A 14,511-nucleotide genomic window follows, 5' to 3' on the forward strand; every position below is an offset into this window, starting at 1 on the left:
AATACAAACCAGAACCTCATATGTAGGAATGTTCTGGTAATCATATACAATACTGTACAGTATGCACAAAAAGCACTGGTTTGTATACCTAGGAAACATAAATTACTTTGAAAATTTGGTATATGTTATGGCAGAAGAGGTAGACCTTTCCTATGACCTACTGAATTGAGAAGCTGGTATTGAGAGGACAGTTTCTGAACACCCCCCCCCCCAGCATGTAATATAAGAATAACAGTAAAACTTGTTGATGTTGGGCTTACTCTCTACATGCTTATATACTCTTTAAGACATATCCCTTGAAGATCAGAATTCACCTCTTCAGTTTAACCTTTGATGAAGTTCACAAGAAAATTTATCATAATGGAGAAGAGATCGTTTTTTTCTTAAACTGTATTAGCGCAAATTCTTTCGGCCAACCATACAAGGAGTTGAGGTTTTATGGTCAGTGGACATTACATTATTTAGTGCTTACATTTATACACTGTATTCGGTAAAACAGAATAACATCCCATAGAAGGAGTTTGCTGAATTGATAAATGGAACACTAAATAAGTATACTGTACAGAGCAATAACTGAGGCTGCAAAAATGAGATCTGTATACTTTACTTTTTTACACAGTAAGGACATGGACATACAAGATATGGAGATGATTCTAAAAAGTGTTTTTACAAGTTACATATTCTCTGTTGAAGTGTGATTGAGACGTTCATATTACAAAGGAGAAAGTAATTTAGAGGCTGGAGAATTATTTGAGATCTTAAAGATTGTGATGGTATGGCCACATGATAAAAAGGAATTGGGAAATAGCAGGACAAGGGATTTAGCATCAGCTGCTTTCGAAGCCCAAAGGTTTGAAAGCAGCATGGTTGATCAGGAAACCCTGGAACTCTGAAATTCTGCAATCAACCAATGCCTCCAGATTACTCTTCAGGAAGAGTGAAAGTTGGCAAGTGAGGGATATTCCCCCACTCACCTCCCATCTACACCAGTTATCTAACTCATTACCAGTTTTCAATGGATTCCAGCTCACCCTGTGATACTTCTATTTAAAAGGCAATGGTTTATATTTCCATTGGAACAAATTCAAGACAAAATAAAGGGACGTTAGCAAGGTAATGTGTTCCCATATTTTGTAAGTTGCTTTATGAGGAAGCCATAAGAAGGGTCACTAGCTGCCTTTATTTACTCCAATTCTAAATTGAAGGCAGTTGTATTTTAAGTATGAAACAAGAGTACTCTAAGTTAGTGTCATGAAAGAAAGACCATTATAAGATTGGAACAACCACAGCAATAAGAGATGGCAGGTGGAATGCACCCTGTAAGAAGGTATTGCTGTCCATCCACCTCACGTGGTGCACTGTGGGCATTACTAAAGGGTGTTTGCAGGGTCTTTTAGGGCCCTACCTGAATCCACTTAGTGTTTTACACTATCATGATTGTCACTTTCTTCAATCTTGCTGTCCAACTGCTCTACTTGTTACTTCTTAGTGAAACTGTAGGGTTTTCCCCCAGTTCCACTGTTAGAGCCTTGTACTTCATCTTTCATGGTCTGGAGGTCTTTATCTTCTTGTCCAACCACCCAACTGCTTCTTTTAACTTTCTTAGCACTGAATGGCCAAAAGTGCCGGAGTGCTTGGCTTAACAGTCTAAATTTCATAAAATCAAATCAGAAGGAATGAAAATCTGAGGCTCCTGTACAGCTAACTGCTGTGCCTAAATAACCACACAAATAACTTTTAAGTGTTATTTCTTTTTCGAATAGTTAAACAAACTCAAGGTAAAAAATAATAAAATATGTAAGATTTAATAATGAACAGCGTGTCACAACTGCTAATCAACTTTTAACTGCAGGTTTAGCAAGTGGAGTTTTTGTCTTTTCAAGAGGTTATTTTTCATTGCGAACCAGAGACAGAAGATGCACTTTGGAAGCATCAAATTGATTAAATTCTAGGCTCAAAATTGGCTCAATTTTTTTTAACAATGAGACAATTTATAGCATTCAAATCTGAGGATGGATATCAACGTTGGATAAAAGCAAAGGTAAATGATGACAATTAACAGATGGAAAACAACACATTAAGAGACAGTAGTTCAATTAAAGTTTGGAAGGCAATTTTCATAAATATTCTACAATGTACTTACATTATGACAGTATGGGAAAATGTAAATCATAATAACTTTTATTGAAACGTACAAGTTTTTATACAAATTTAAAGCAGTATATGTGGTCATCTCTACTACTTACATATAAATTATTTCGAAAGACTATAGGTGAAGAGAATATTTCACCTCTGGTTTCACATTCTAGGACAGTTTCCATAGTAGGTATTGTAAACCTGGATGCTGAAATGTTGCCTGTTTGGGAAGTATTAAATATCAAATCAACAAGACAATATTTACCAGAAGTTTCACATATTACAATTCTGACTCTATTTTTCACGTCTAAGCAAAATATAAAAGGGGTTGCATAAATTGCAGATTCCCCATGGTATGATGCAATGTTCTGACCCTCACTGTTGAAAAAATATACATAATGATCATGACTACCAATAGCAATGATCTCCAATCCATTCTTTAACACTTTTGTAAATGCAGATGAATAAACTGGACCATTTGTTTTGAATTTCCAGAGTTGTTTGCCTGTAAGAGAGAACCCAAATATTTCACCACCAACACTACCCAGTACAATACCCTTTGAATATGCTGTAACTGACGAGAATATTGGTTTCTGTAAGAATACCCTCCAGTTAATATCACCTGTGCTCATGTTAATGCCAGCTAGCATACCATCGAGTGTAGCAACAAAGACTTGTTGTTTAACTATGCAAGGTGAAGAGAAGATACTTCCAACAGAAATCTGCATTTTCCATGCGAGGTTTCCTTCTGAAGTTAAGCAGTAAACATTTTTATCATGAGACCCAAATATTACATTTTCTGTTTCATAATCAACTGCTGGAGAGCTTTTTATTTCAGATTTGGCTGCAAATTTCCATAAAATTTCTCCAGTATCAATGCTAATGCAATATAAATTATAGTCGTAACATCCAACATACACTCTCCTCCCATCACCAGAGATACATGGAGATGATTCTATTCTGTCTCCTAATGTCAAACACCACTGACTTTTGCCTGTCTGTACATCAATACAAACAAATTTATAAGAATGTGATCCTACCATTAAGAGTGTCTTACCACATGGATACTCAATCAGAGTTGGAGATGAATCTATGCACTTTTCCAAGTTATATTTCCAGAGGAAGTTTGTAGCAATTTGATTATGATTATGTATCTCCTTTTCACAAGCGTAATAAACACCCCTCCGTGATACAATCGACAACTGTTTGCATGGTGGGCATTTGCATTTACTTAAAGAATAATTTTTATTATTTACACCATCAACAAAATCAACAGGGTTTTCATCATTTAATAAAATGCTGGTACCATTCCAGATATTTTCATGGCCCAGCTGGAGTTTGATTTTTTTAATCTTTTTTCTTTCATTACCATATTCAACACTCAGCATAATTGTTTTAAGAACTTCTTTAAAAGTATCATTCAAAACAAGATCTGTAAGTCTAGGTATTGTAATATTAAAATTACTTTCAATTTCTTCAGTAAACTGCAAAGCAGAAAGTGAATTTCCTCCACTTTTTACAAAGTTTTCACTTTCCATTAAATTCTCTCCATCACCATCATATCTAATTCCTAAAATTCTTTTCCAGACTTCCTTAACGAATTCTGTGGTGTCCTGATAATCATGACTGCTAAGCTTTTTCAAACTGAATTCACAAAGATATTCCATCAATTTAGATTTGTCTACCTTCCCATGGTTAGTGACAGGTAAGCTATGTATAGGAACAATATAATCTGGTAACTTCCAGTCTGACATAAGATTTTTCAGATCATTCTGAACATCATTTTCTGAATAAACACTGGTACTGTCTAGTTTTACAAAGGCAACTATTTTTACTTTGTTATGCAACATCACTTGGCAGTTTTCAACATAGCTTAAACTCTCACACTGCCTTTCAATTTCAGAAAGGCTGATTTTTTTACCATGGCGTTTCACTTGTCTGTCCTTTCTTCCAAGACAAAATATCTTTCCCTTATTCATTATTCCTCTGTCTCCAGTGTTCCTCATAATCAATGGTTTTTTTTCTGTGCCCTCATCCACACAGATTTTATTGAGAGATTTTGCTGCTTTACTAAAATCACAGTCTCCTTGAATGTCGTCACATTCCAGTTTGCAAAATGTTTGGTTTTTACTTCTACCATTTAGATTGCCATCCTCTACCCAACAAACTCTTTCACTTCCACCAACATATATTTCTCCTTCCTCATCTTCCTCAACTTCTTCACCTAATTCATTAAGCACCCTAATTACAGTAGAGCTGAGAGGGTTTCCAATAGGTGTAAGCTTCTGCAGTATGTCTAATTTTGTATTTGGTGGTATGGATGGAATAGCTTCGGCGAATGTTGGATTTTCACTTCTCTCTAAAACTAATAATTCATCATGTGAGTTGGTATCATCTGGCTTCTGAAATATTTCTTGATGGACAAAAACTTCTGCAACTGATGCCCAACATGAGACTTCTGTTATTCCATATACGTTAAATATTCTTGTTTTGCACTTATCACTCATCCACTCTCTGAAGACTGATAATTTAGGAAACATTTCTCCTCCTAATGCTAATATTTTCAAATGGGATTCATCCCCAAGTAAACTGTCTTTTATTCTTTGTTTCCCAAAGTTAAATACAAGAGAGGGTGTGGCCTGTAATATTGTAATTTTGCCCTTTGTCAAAACTTTAAGCAGAGATTTTGGCATTTTCAAAATCAAATTATGAGTCATCACAAGGGTAGCCCCAGCTTGAAATCCAACAAAGAGATCTATCATACTTGGGTCAAAAGTTGGAGGTGAAGCACAAAATATGGAATCTTCAGATGTGACCTGGAAAAGGTCAGAAAAATCCATGACATTTGGAATAATGCATTTATGGGGTACATGTACTACCTTTGGTGTTCCAGTACTTCCAGAAGTTAGCATTATATATGCTAGTTTCCCCTCTCCAAAATTACGAAGATGGCTGGTACCGGTGGAGAAATTAAAGCATAAAAACTTTGTGCCAAATACTTCAAAATTTCCTGCCGCTCCTAGTGATAGTTCAGAAAACTTATTCACAAAACGTTCTTCAATTAATAATATATTAGGACTTACTCTATATAGATACAACTTAACTTCATTTTCCTTCCAATCTGGGGACATAAAGAAGTATGTATACTTTTGCATGATGCCCAGCATACAAGCAACAGAGCATGGTCCAGGCTCACACATAACACCAACTATGCAATTTGAATTTTTTTCATTTTTACAAGCTACATCATTTTTAGTTGCCCTGCTAGCTTTCTTTTCAGTACTATAAGCTGCCTCGGAAGTATCATTGCTTAGCATTGACTGATTGGGAGAACTAAAGGGTATAAACTGACTAATGATACAAAGTTCTTCTAAAGGTGCAGAGGCTTTTCTACAGTCCTGGTGATTATTTTTGCTTCTTTGGAAGTCACATGCCTTCAATACTTTAAAGCTTTCATCCTGTAGCTCCTTGTAATTAAACTTTCTTGAAACATCTTCACCTGTAAAACCACATATTTTTTTATTAAGTTTCATTCATTCTTAAGTGTAGTACCAACCAGTAATTAAGAAAACAAAAATGAAGGAAAATTCATGCTGAAATTGGAACATCTGAAGTAAGATTATTGGACAAGAGATTATTTAGCAACCTGATATTTCAAAATCTTAAAATAACCAGGTCTAAAATATCCAGGAATTCAGTTTTACTGGAAGGACATTGTTCCATAAAAAGGCTGTTACTGCTGTGACTTGTCCTAATTTTGACGGAGAAAATTTTTCCCATGCTTACTTGCTTTAACAAAAATCATAATACAGTGCTGTACAGATAGTAAAGAAACTCATCTGAGCTTCTGAAATAGGAATACTTAGTGAATAAATGTTCTGAGACAGGTGAAAACTGCACTGGAAATCAATAAACATTTCAAACAGTAAAGTAGAAAACCATTCTACCAACAATAAAGCTGCCATAGGTTGAGGAGAAATGATTGATCACCTGCAAATGTGACAGTGACTTGACCCCCTTGAGAACATGTCCACCATTACATAAGCTAATAAAAGCTGAATACTGTAGTATATTAAACCTAAAAAGGGATAGCCATACTCATTTGGTATTGATACACAAATCCACTACTTGACCAAAAGTAACAGTTAATAGTTTTTATTAGCATTTACCTATGATTAGGGTTTAATTTTTTCCCTCATGCATTAACTGACCTGCATGGAGAATGAATTGATAGATTAAAATGAACATTATAAATTTCAAACAAATTTTTCTCATTTGAAGGAATGTAAGAATATTTGTCCTTAATTTCCAAGTGGGGAGATACTTGGATACCATAAATGCCAACTCCATTGTATGACAATACCTTAATTTAACAGACAGTTCAGTGTATTTTTAGCAAATATATGTTATTAGAGTTTTATATTGAGTAATTAATAGTATTATACCATAGGGTATTGAAAGTGAGCTTAATGAAGGATGGTACAAGAATTGTATATATGACATGCATCACTTATACATTTATGTTGTCTATCATTGAACTGCTTCTTACTTTTCCTACTTTTATACTCATATTATTCAATAATTTTCTTTTCATTTCTGTAAAAACTATTGAGCTGAATATGATGATGTAAGTAGCAGTGACAATTGTACATACATGACAGCTACTGTGAATCATCACCTGGAAGCATATTTACATGGTAATATGGGAGCAAAAACAATTGAATAGAAAATCACACATCTTTTTTCTTCTAAATTGGTTTCTAAATTGTATGAAAAGAGATCAGGACTACTGTATACTTACTCTCAAAATACAAAATTGCCACATTGTTTGGATATGCATCAGCCACATCATTAAATATTTTTGCAAGTGACATTCTGCTATTCTCCTGAAAAGAAAGTTATGCATTCTTAATTGTGGGTTGAAAATAGAAACCCTAAAGCTGGGAAATGTACAGTATGTGCAAGATTTTTAAGTTTCTGTGGCCCATTAAGTTACACAATAGCTCATACAAAAACCCACACCATACCTGTCAGTCATATGGAAGTACCATAACAATGTTCAACTTCATTCACCCATTCTGTGCATGCTCTGACTTTGACCTGAATAGATGGTTTGGGTTAATGCTTTCTTTTGTTCAATTGTAGTTATTGCCTACGGCTAATGTAATACTGTAACTATTAATAAATGCAAGAAAGAGAAAGAAAAAACTTTGTGGTCAGGGGTGAAGATTGCAAAGAAAGAAACATACTACAGTACATCATTTCATATTACAGTACATCTCTAATGACAAGGAATACTGTATAAGAAGAGAGGAAAGGTGATTCCAGACAGTAATAACAACAAAAAAAGTTATGAGTGAGAAGCATTTTCTTGGCATATTACATAACTCAAAACTAGAAGTTTAGCTTTGATATGATACCATTTTCATTAATAATGATGACTACATTATTTTGGACAGTTTTTACTCTATCCTTAGCTAGTAGCACCAGGGCTGTGTGGGTTTTGATGTTTTCTTTTTTTGAGGGTTTTAAAGGTTAGGGATTCTGGAAATACAAGACCAGACACAATAACATGATAAATTAAGATTTATAAGTGAACATAAATTTAAAGGTATATGAGTTACAGTAATGTATTGCATTTCAGTGAGATCATTGTTCATACAGGATGAGACAACACTTGGGAAATTATGTAAATGCTGCATGGACGAATCCTGAAACATTACATTATTAATGAAATCTTACCATGTCAAATAGGAATCAGAAGAACCTTTGTGAATGCCAGTGCCAGGACTTTTGCTCTGTATCCTCTTTACATTAGTCTGTTATTTCCATTAACTCCTATCCTTTATCATTAGGGACTTCATCCTTCTAAGGAAGCCTGTGAAAGGTGACATAATATGTAATGCTGATGTCAGTCATCCCACCTTCAATAAGCATGATTCTATATTTTGTGTGTCACAAATTCAGACTAATAACAAGTTGCTTGGCTACCTTGTGAACTTGAAACATCAGACGAAAATTCTGAAAAGTATAAAGTCTTCTCTCTGTCACTGTTATTGACAGATTTACAAACTGCATCAGTTATCTGGAAAATGTAAATTGTGGTTGAACTTATTACATAATAACTACAGAACTCTGAATATCATACCTTATTGTCCACAAGTGACTGACAATAAAACAGACCAATCACCATGCTGTATTCTGAGTAAAGTTCTGTGGAAATATATTTCTTGTTTTATCTATTATTAATAGGTTGCATCTTGGGGTGACTCTAGTCTAGTAACACTCATTATTTTACCGTCATGATATTGTTCATTGTATTTAGATTTATTAACTAAAATGGATACTGTATACAGTATGTATTAGGTTAGATTAAAGTTCCACTGAGTGTTTTATTATCTTTATGTTACTGATTACTGGAGAGCTAAAGAATTTATTTTACATAGGCATTCTCATAGCTTGTGAAAATTTACTAGACAAATAAAACATAAAACAGTAACAAACAGGCTATGAACACTCTCCCTCATACTTATCAATGATAAAAATCTATCATCAATAGAGAAAAAGCTTAACCACAAGCTAAAATTATATACAATAAGTTTATTCAATTGCATTACATAGCCTAACTACATTTTCTTGCAGAAATTCTAACTGCATTTTATATTAATAATTTTTCAGTTAATTTTTAACCTGTACAGCTAAGACTCTCTAGAGAGTTGTGTTTGACTAACATGTAGGATTAATTAATAGAATTATGACAGGTACACGATGACCCAGCACAAGTAAGATGGAAGGTATTGTAAAAATCCACTCATAGCTAATACCTGTTTATAGGGATATGAGTAAATTTTTACTTTATTCCCAGGCCCACTTGCATGAACACTGTTTAGTACCAGCCTCACAGGCATGAATGCCAAAACATAAACAAAGACTTCAAAAATCTCAGTAATAGTAAATTTGCCATAGATTTTAGTATACTTTTGTATTGAGCATGGCCTAATAAGAAGATAAGAACAAAGCTAAAAATGCCAATATATACTGTATTAAGCTGGTATTAAAGTTTAAAAATAGGTAATTTTACTCTTAACACCAGCCATACTTACATGGGTGCTGTGTTTAGTACTGGCCCCAATGGGGGTGGACAATGAGACATGGTTAATATCTAGGTAAAAGTAATTTGCAGTAAATTTAGTATGATTTCATATTAAGTGTATTACAAACTTCAATATCCAGTACTGGTATTAAAGTAAAATACTACCCAAAAATTATCATATTATTATGTGTATGATAATATGAACATTCTGCAACAGCCTTATAACAAGTACAGTATAAGCTAATATGAAAATGTCAACTTCTTGTCTTTGCTTTAGACCATCATTGCATTTTGGACTTGAAAATATCATTTACCTATGTTTTAATATGTTTTGAATGTTTCTGATAATGGTTTTGTTTGCAAATTATTACTTTTGAAATAGTAGACCCACCCTTATATCCTACATTTCTGGGAACCATAGTGGGAAAGCAGGGGTCTTTTTGGGGAAGGAGAGGGAAGAAAATAAATCAAGTGGGAGTGGATGCAGATTAGAGAGACAAAGGTAGGCGTTAGAAATCTGACCACGAAAATGGGCCAAACCCTACTTTTCCTAGAATGTCATGTCCTGACCTTACATTCCCCTAGACCCTCACCAAGTAACACTGAATATGAGAAACAAATTGGCAGTTCTCAATTCCCACCCAGACACATGGTCTGGCACTGGCTACAACCTAACCTTTCCTAGAGTGTCAAGCCCTGACCTAACAAGAACTAACCTTTTTAACCTGACTTATGGCACTGTGCCCTGACCTGGCCTGGTGGGCTTTCCCCCCCCCCCAAGTAACACTTAACAATGAGCACAGGGACTGGCCTAGGCTATCCATTTGTGGTAGTAGGTTCAAATTACCAATGCCCACACCTTTCTCCTTATTGTGAAAACTATCCATCAAGTGAAACATAGCAACCTTAATCCCACTGATCTTTCTTATTCAGATTAAGTTTATGGAATGTTTTCAAACTAATATCATGCACTAAGGTAAGGACTGGGTACCCTAAGATTGGTTAGGTCAGGTCATTTGTGAGTGGAACAAATGTCAGGAACCTTCAAAGCACACATTAAAACAAAGGAAATGTATATTTTTGGTATTTCTATACATTAGCTCCTTAAGGACTGTATGGTACAGTTTCGCAAATACGAGAGACATTAGGGAGAGATAGGCTATGTTCAAGAAGTGATTGGCTAAGGAAATCTGTTATAAATGGAACCATACTAACCTAACGTACGCTACCTAGCCTAACCTAGTAGGCTGTGTTACTTACACCCCCCGGTGAGGGAAACTCCACTTTTTACAAGTACCCCTAAGACACTGCGCATGCGTGATTGCAAAAATGTAATCAGTTCTGAGTCGAGCGACAAAAAATAACGGTAAATTCTTGATAAGCAACCAAAATACTGCAGAAAAAGTAAATTTCCAAGGTAATACCCGATGCGGAGCTAATTAGCCTAGTCATATCATATTTTCTAGTCCACAATACGATAATGGTTTAGAGTAACATTTTACACCAATTTTACCGTGAGACAATCACAAATTGCAAAAGTAGCCTATATAAAATTCTTACCGGGTCGCCTACTCTACTCACCCTGAAATTAGCCTAAATTACAATTACAAGAAAACAACAGTCGACAATTGTTGTAGTAATCGAAATGCTCTATCCCTGTAACGGCACATTTAATACGTTTTCTACTTTTATTTGGTGTTCGTTTTTATTGTTTTGTATTTTAAGAAAAGAGAAATTTAGCATTATTTTATTTTATTCATTCTGATAATGCCTCACAAGTATTTTATGGATATTTTCGTTAATGGAAATAAAACTGTTTGAGAGCATGTAAATTTATTTATCATATAGTTCAAGATTTGGACAGATGGACATTTAAAATTCTGAATCAGACTAGTCGCTGTAGAATTTAATGTGAAACCTAAAAAAAGGGGGGGAGGAAAAAATCCATTAGAGTTGTTTTTTTTCTGATACGGAATGTAATTCATTTTTCTGGGTTGGAAGGGAGACACACTGGCTTCGGGATTTTCGTTTTTCCATCACAGTCCGATTGTGCTGCCAATTTCGAGGTTCTGCTTTGATTATCTAAAAATATATTCAAAACCAGAACCTAGACAAGAATAAGGATAATAATGTATGCAACCCATAACATTTCACAACAAATGTTTTGTTTTCCCCCTCATGGGAAATTTCAAATTATTTTTCATCACATTTAAGTTTTTTGTCGTATCGTTGCTGATTCTTCTGGAATGCTATCAAATCATATATTTTATTGTTTCTTTTATCTGTAAAAGTTTTTCAGTTTCCTAACCAACATCCTTTCACCCATCTATCCCAACATTTTTCTGCTCTGTTCGTTGACAGTAAGTAGTTTGTAGGTTCCTCACAAATTGCCTTTTCGTACGTGAGGAGTGCCATTGCTTAACTGCTCTAGTCATTTTCAACTATCCTGTCCCATTTGCCAATATGATATGCTGTATATACCATATAAATGGCTTCTCGGACATTTATCGTGAGTTATTTTAAGAAACCTTTTGAATCACAGAAATTCCCCATAGACAATTCTTTATTTATTACCATAAAATACACATTTTCATTGTATACAAGATGTAATAAATAAATTAATTTCATTCCCGTGCTCTACTGGTTTGACTTTTTACCTGTTTACCTTCTATATCCGTAAGATCTCTTCCGTCCTTTGTAACATCTCATTGATTAAATATCAATATCTTTTTCACTCTATACACATGCATTATTACATGCATAGTCTACAGAGTATGGTAAATTGTAGGCTACTGAGTCATTGAGAGTCCACTGTTTACACTAGTATTCTAGATTACTTGTATGTTTAGTATTACTGACCTTCATATTGGGGTTACGTTTCCTCTCAGCACTCTGTACTCTTTAGTTATAGGGCTGTTGTATCTTAGCTACATATTATCATTATCGTTTCATTATTTTTACGAGATGCAATATCTAAAGGGCGTATATTGCCAAAACGGTTACGAACTAGATAAAAGATTAAAGAAATGATAAAATACAACCAAAGACTGATAGGAGGGCCTCTAAAAAATGCACTTAGAGTGTATGAGCAGATCATGATTTTCTTCGGCTTTTTCCTCATTCACTGAATGATAGACCTGCAAAGCAAGTGAAATAGCAAGCAGAGCTTCATTTCACTTTGGTTTAGGCAGCCTCAGGTTAAGGGTAACAAAAGAAGCCAAATTGTTCCAAGGCTGCCTCATGGAGAGGCACTGTCCTGAGGAATTTGTTAATGATTTCTCAAAACTGTGAAGTTTGGTGTAAAATTGCAATTGTCTGAATTTTCATAATCAGGTCTTATTTTCTTATTATTATTATTTATCTGAACTTTGCTATATATTATAATATAATTCCATTGTGAATCTAGGTTAGCCCTAAAGAAGACTATGGATGATCAAAACAGCTGTCAGCTTGGGAATGAATAAATATAACATCTTTGAGGCAGTTTTGTTTATCAATCCTCAGAAATGAAAAAAAAAAAAACTTAATATATACTGGTTACACACACACACTCACACATATAAATGGAGGACTTCATATACTCTCAGCTTGAGTGATTTAGAGCAAATGAAAGAAGTTTAAAGATACAGTTACAATGAAACCAAGGCGAAGAAGAAAAATTGAAAAAAAATCGAGCATCTATAGAGAATAAAATATACATCTAATTATGAAGTAAGTAAACTCACTATAGCTCAACTGATTTATGAAGACAAGAACTCGCGGCGAAGATTTTTTGTATATTGAAAATTTAGTAGAAAAAAACCGAAGCACAGAAGATATGTTGATTGAACTTGAGGACTGTAAACAAGTCAAAGTCAATCCGTTTTCCTTGGTATATGAAGACAGTAAAACCAACACAAGCAAAATAGGAAGCGAGGTGTGCCGTTGCATAAATTAAACTTGATCCCTATCTTGCCTACAATTTTTCGACGCCGCGCCTCATCAAATTATAAATGTGTAGGTAGGCTTAGCCGAAGGTGATACCGTCGAACGTAACTAAAGTAAAGGTAATTCTCGCCGTTTTTAAAATTTAACAATTAATCCCATAGATTTCTACTTTATAAAATGATTCCCCAAGACATTTATGGTAGCCAAAGACTTTGGATGTCGGTCTAGGCTAGGTGACTCCAAATTTTGTCCGAGGAAGTAGGCCTCTTCATCATAAACTTGTTTTGACTTTCTTGGCGTAGCCGATAGGCCTAAGTCTAGGTAGTGCCACGCTTAAGCATCATTTTGATCATCGTACAGAAGTACTCCGCAAGGATTTTGTTTATTAACAGAATTTTTTTGACCGAGCATTATAGAGAAGACTGTATAGGCCTATTATGCAGTACAGAAGTGGTGATTTGAGACATTTACCGTCGTTTGTTTATGCTTTTACGGAGGACAGGTGCTAAACATGGCGGCCCGCTGAGGTTTTCTGTAGAATTATTTTTATTTCAGAGAAAGATTAGATATATGCATAAAGTAAGTCGGCTTATTATAGTTTTTTCCAAGTCTGCATTGTCATTAGGTGGTAGATCTAAGTAATAGATACACGGGGGGTATTTAGTGAGAAATGGTAGTTTCTTATAGTATTTTGGTTGTTTATTTACAATTTAACGTTATTCTTTGGGCGTCGAATGTAATTAACCTGTAATTAACCCCTGAAGTCCACCCAACAGTGGGTTTCCACATGTGATCTTCACAATTCAGAGCATGGGTACGTCTGTTTGGAACAGTTCATATCCCGTCCGGCAAGTGCAATAACTTGTTAACGTAGGGCTGCTGCCCCGGCCAGTACTAATCACGGCAAAGGGACATTCCGTTTGGCCAACAACAAACAAATGCACCGCCAGTATCAGAACCCCTAAAAGTGTAGAAAAACCAGTTTCCAAGGTAAAAACAGGCGTGAAGCTAATAGAATTACCCATTAGGTTAGTAGGCGGTATTATTTTATAAGTTGCCAATGCACAAAATGAAATTGTAGGCTAACCTACATCTTTGATAAGAGCTCTTCGGGTAGTTTACGTATCCTAGGGACCCCCCCCCGTAGCTCATTAACAATGACTCTAAATGAAAAATTGCATAGAACAAAATCTGTTCAGCGGGCCCGATTCTACCCAAAAAGTAACTTACTTGACCAGTTTGCTTCATATACCTGAGCGACAATTTTTTCAGCAGGCGTAACTTTTCTAAGTACCAAGTTGGCGTGAGCGGTGTCATGGAGCAGCGCTCTCCGTAGTTAGTCAGATTTTGATAAA

General features: G+C 35.0%; 2 protein-coding genes across 9 annotated transcripts in view; one reads left to right on the forward strand and one right to left on the reverse strand.

The window, feature by feature from the left end:
• Positions 1-2,169: 2,169 nt before the first annotated feature.
• Positions 2,170-10,889, reverse strand: Aasdh (Aminoadipate-semialdehyde dehydrogenase). Of its 6 annotated transcripts, XM_067103996.1 has the most exons (5): positions 10,811-10,889; positions 7,879-8,014; positions 7,164-7,236; positions 6,938-7,022; positions 2,170-5,635 (listed from the first exon to the last, which is right to left on the reverse strand). In XM_067103996.1, the coding sequence occupies exons 4-5, from the start codon at positions 7,008-7,010 to the stop codon at positions 2,202-2,204; spliced, it is 3,507 nt and encodes a 1,168-aa protein (XP_066960097.1). In that variant the 5' UTR covers positions 7,011-7,022; positions 7,164-7,236; positions 7,879-8,014; positions 10,811-10,889; the 3' UTR covers positions 2,170-2,201. The 6 variants fall into 6 exon arrangements, with proteins under 6 accessions (XP_066960097.1, XP_066960092.1, XP_066960095.1 ...); XM_067103991.1 differs by lacking the exon at positions 7,164-7,236; XM_067103994.1 differs by lacking the exons at positions 7,164-7,236; positions 10,811-10,889 and adding an exon at positions 10,445-10,753.
• A 1,981-nt stretch (positions 10,890-12,870) lies between these two features.
• The window catches only part of APC10 (anaphase-promoting complex subunit 10), a 54,224-nt gene continuing 52,583 nt past the window's right edge, over positions 12,871-14,511 (forward strand). The window contains exon 1 of one of the 3 annotated variants that reach the window (XM_067104008.1): positions 12,871-12,940. In XM_067104008.1, the coding sequence (XP_066960109.1) occupies position 12,940 (1 nt within the window). In that variant the 5' untranslated portion in view covers positions 12,871-12,939. Of the gene's footprint in view, positions 12,941-13,089; positions 13,226-13,557; positions 13,736-14,511 lie in introns of those variants that run through there. The other 2 variants (XM_067104006.1, XM_067104007.1) reach the window with 2 other exon arrangements.

Source organism: Macrobrachium rosenbergii, chromosome 5 (genome assembly GCF_040412425.1).
Source record: "Macrobrachium rosenbergii isolate ZJJX-2024 chromosome 5, ASM4041242v1, whole genome shotgun sequence".
NCBI lineage: Eukaryota > Metazoa > Arthropoda > Malacostraca > Decapoda > Palaemonidae > Macrobrachium > Macrobrachium rosenbergii.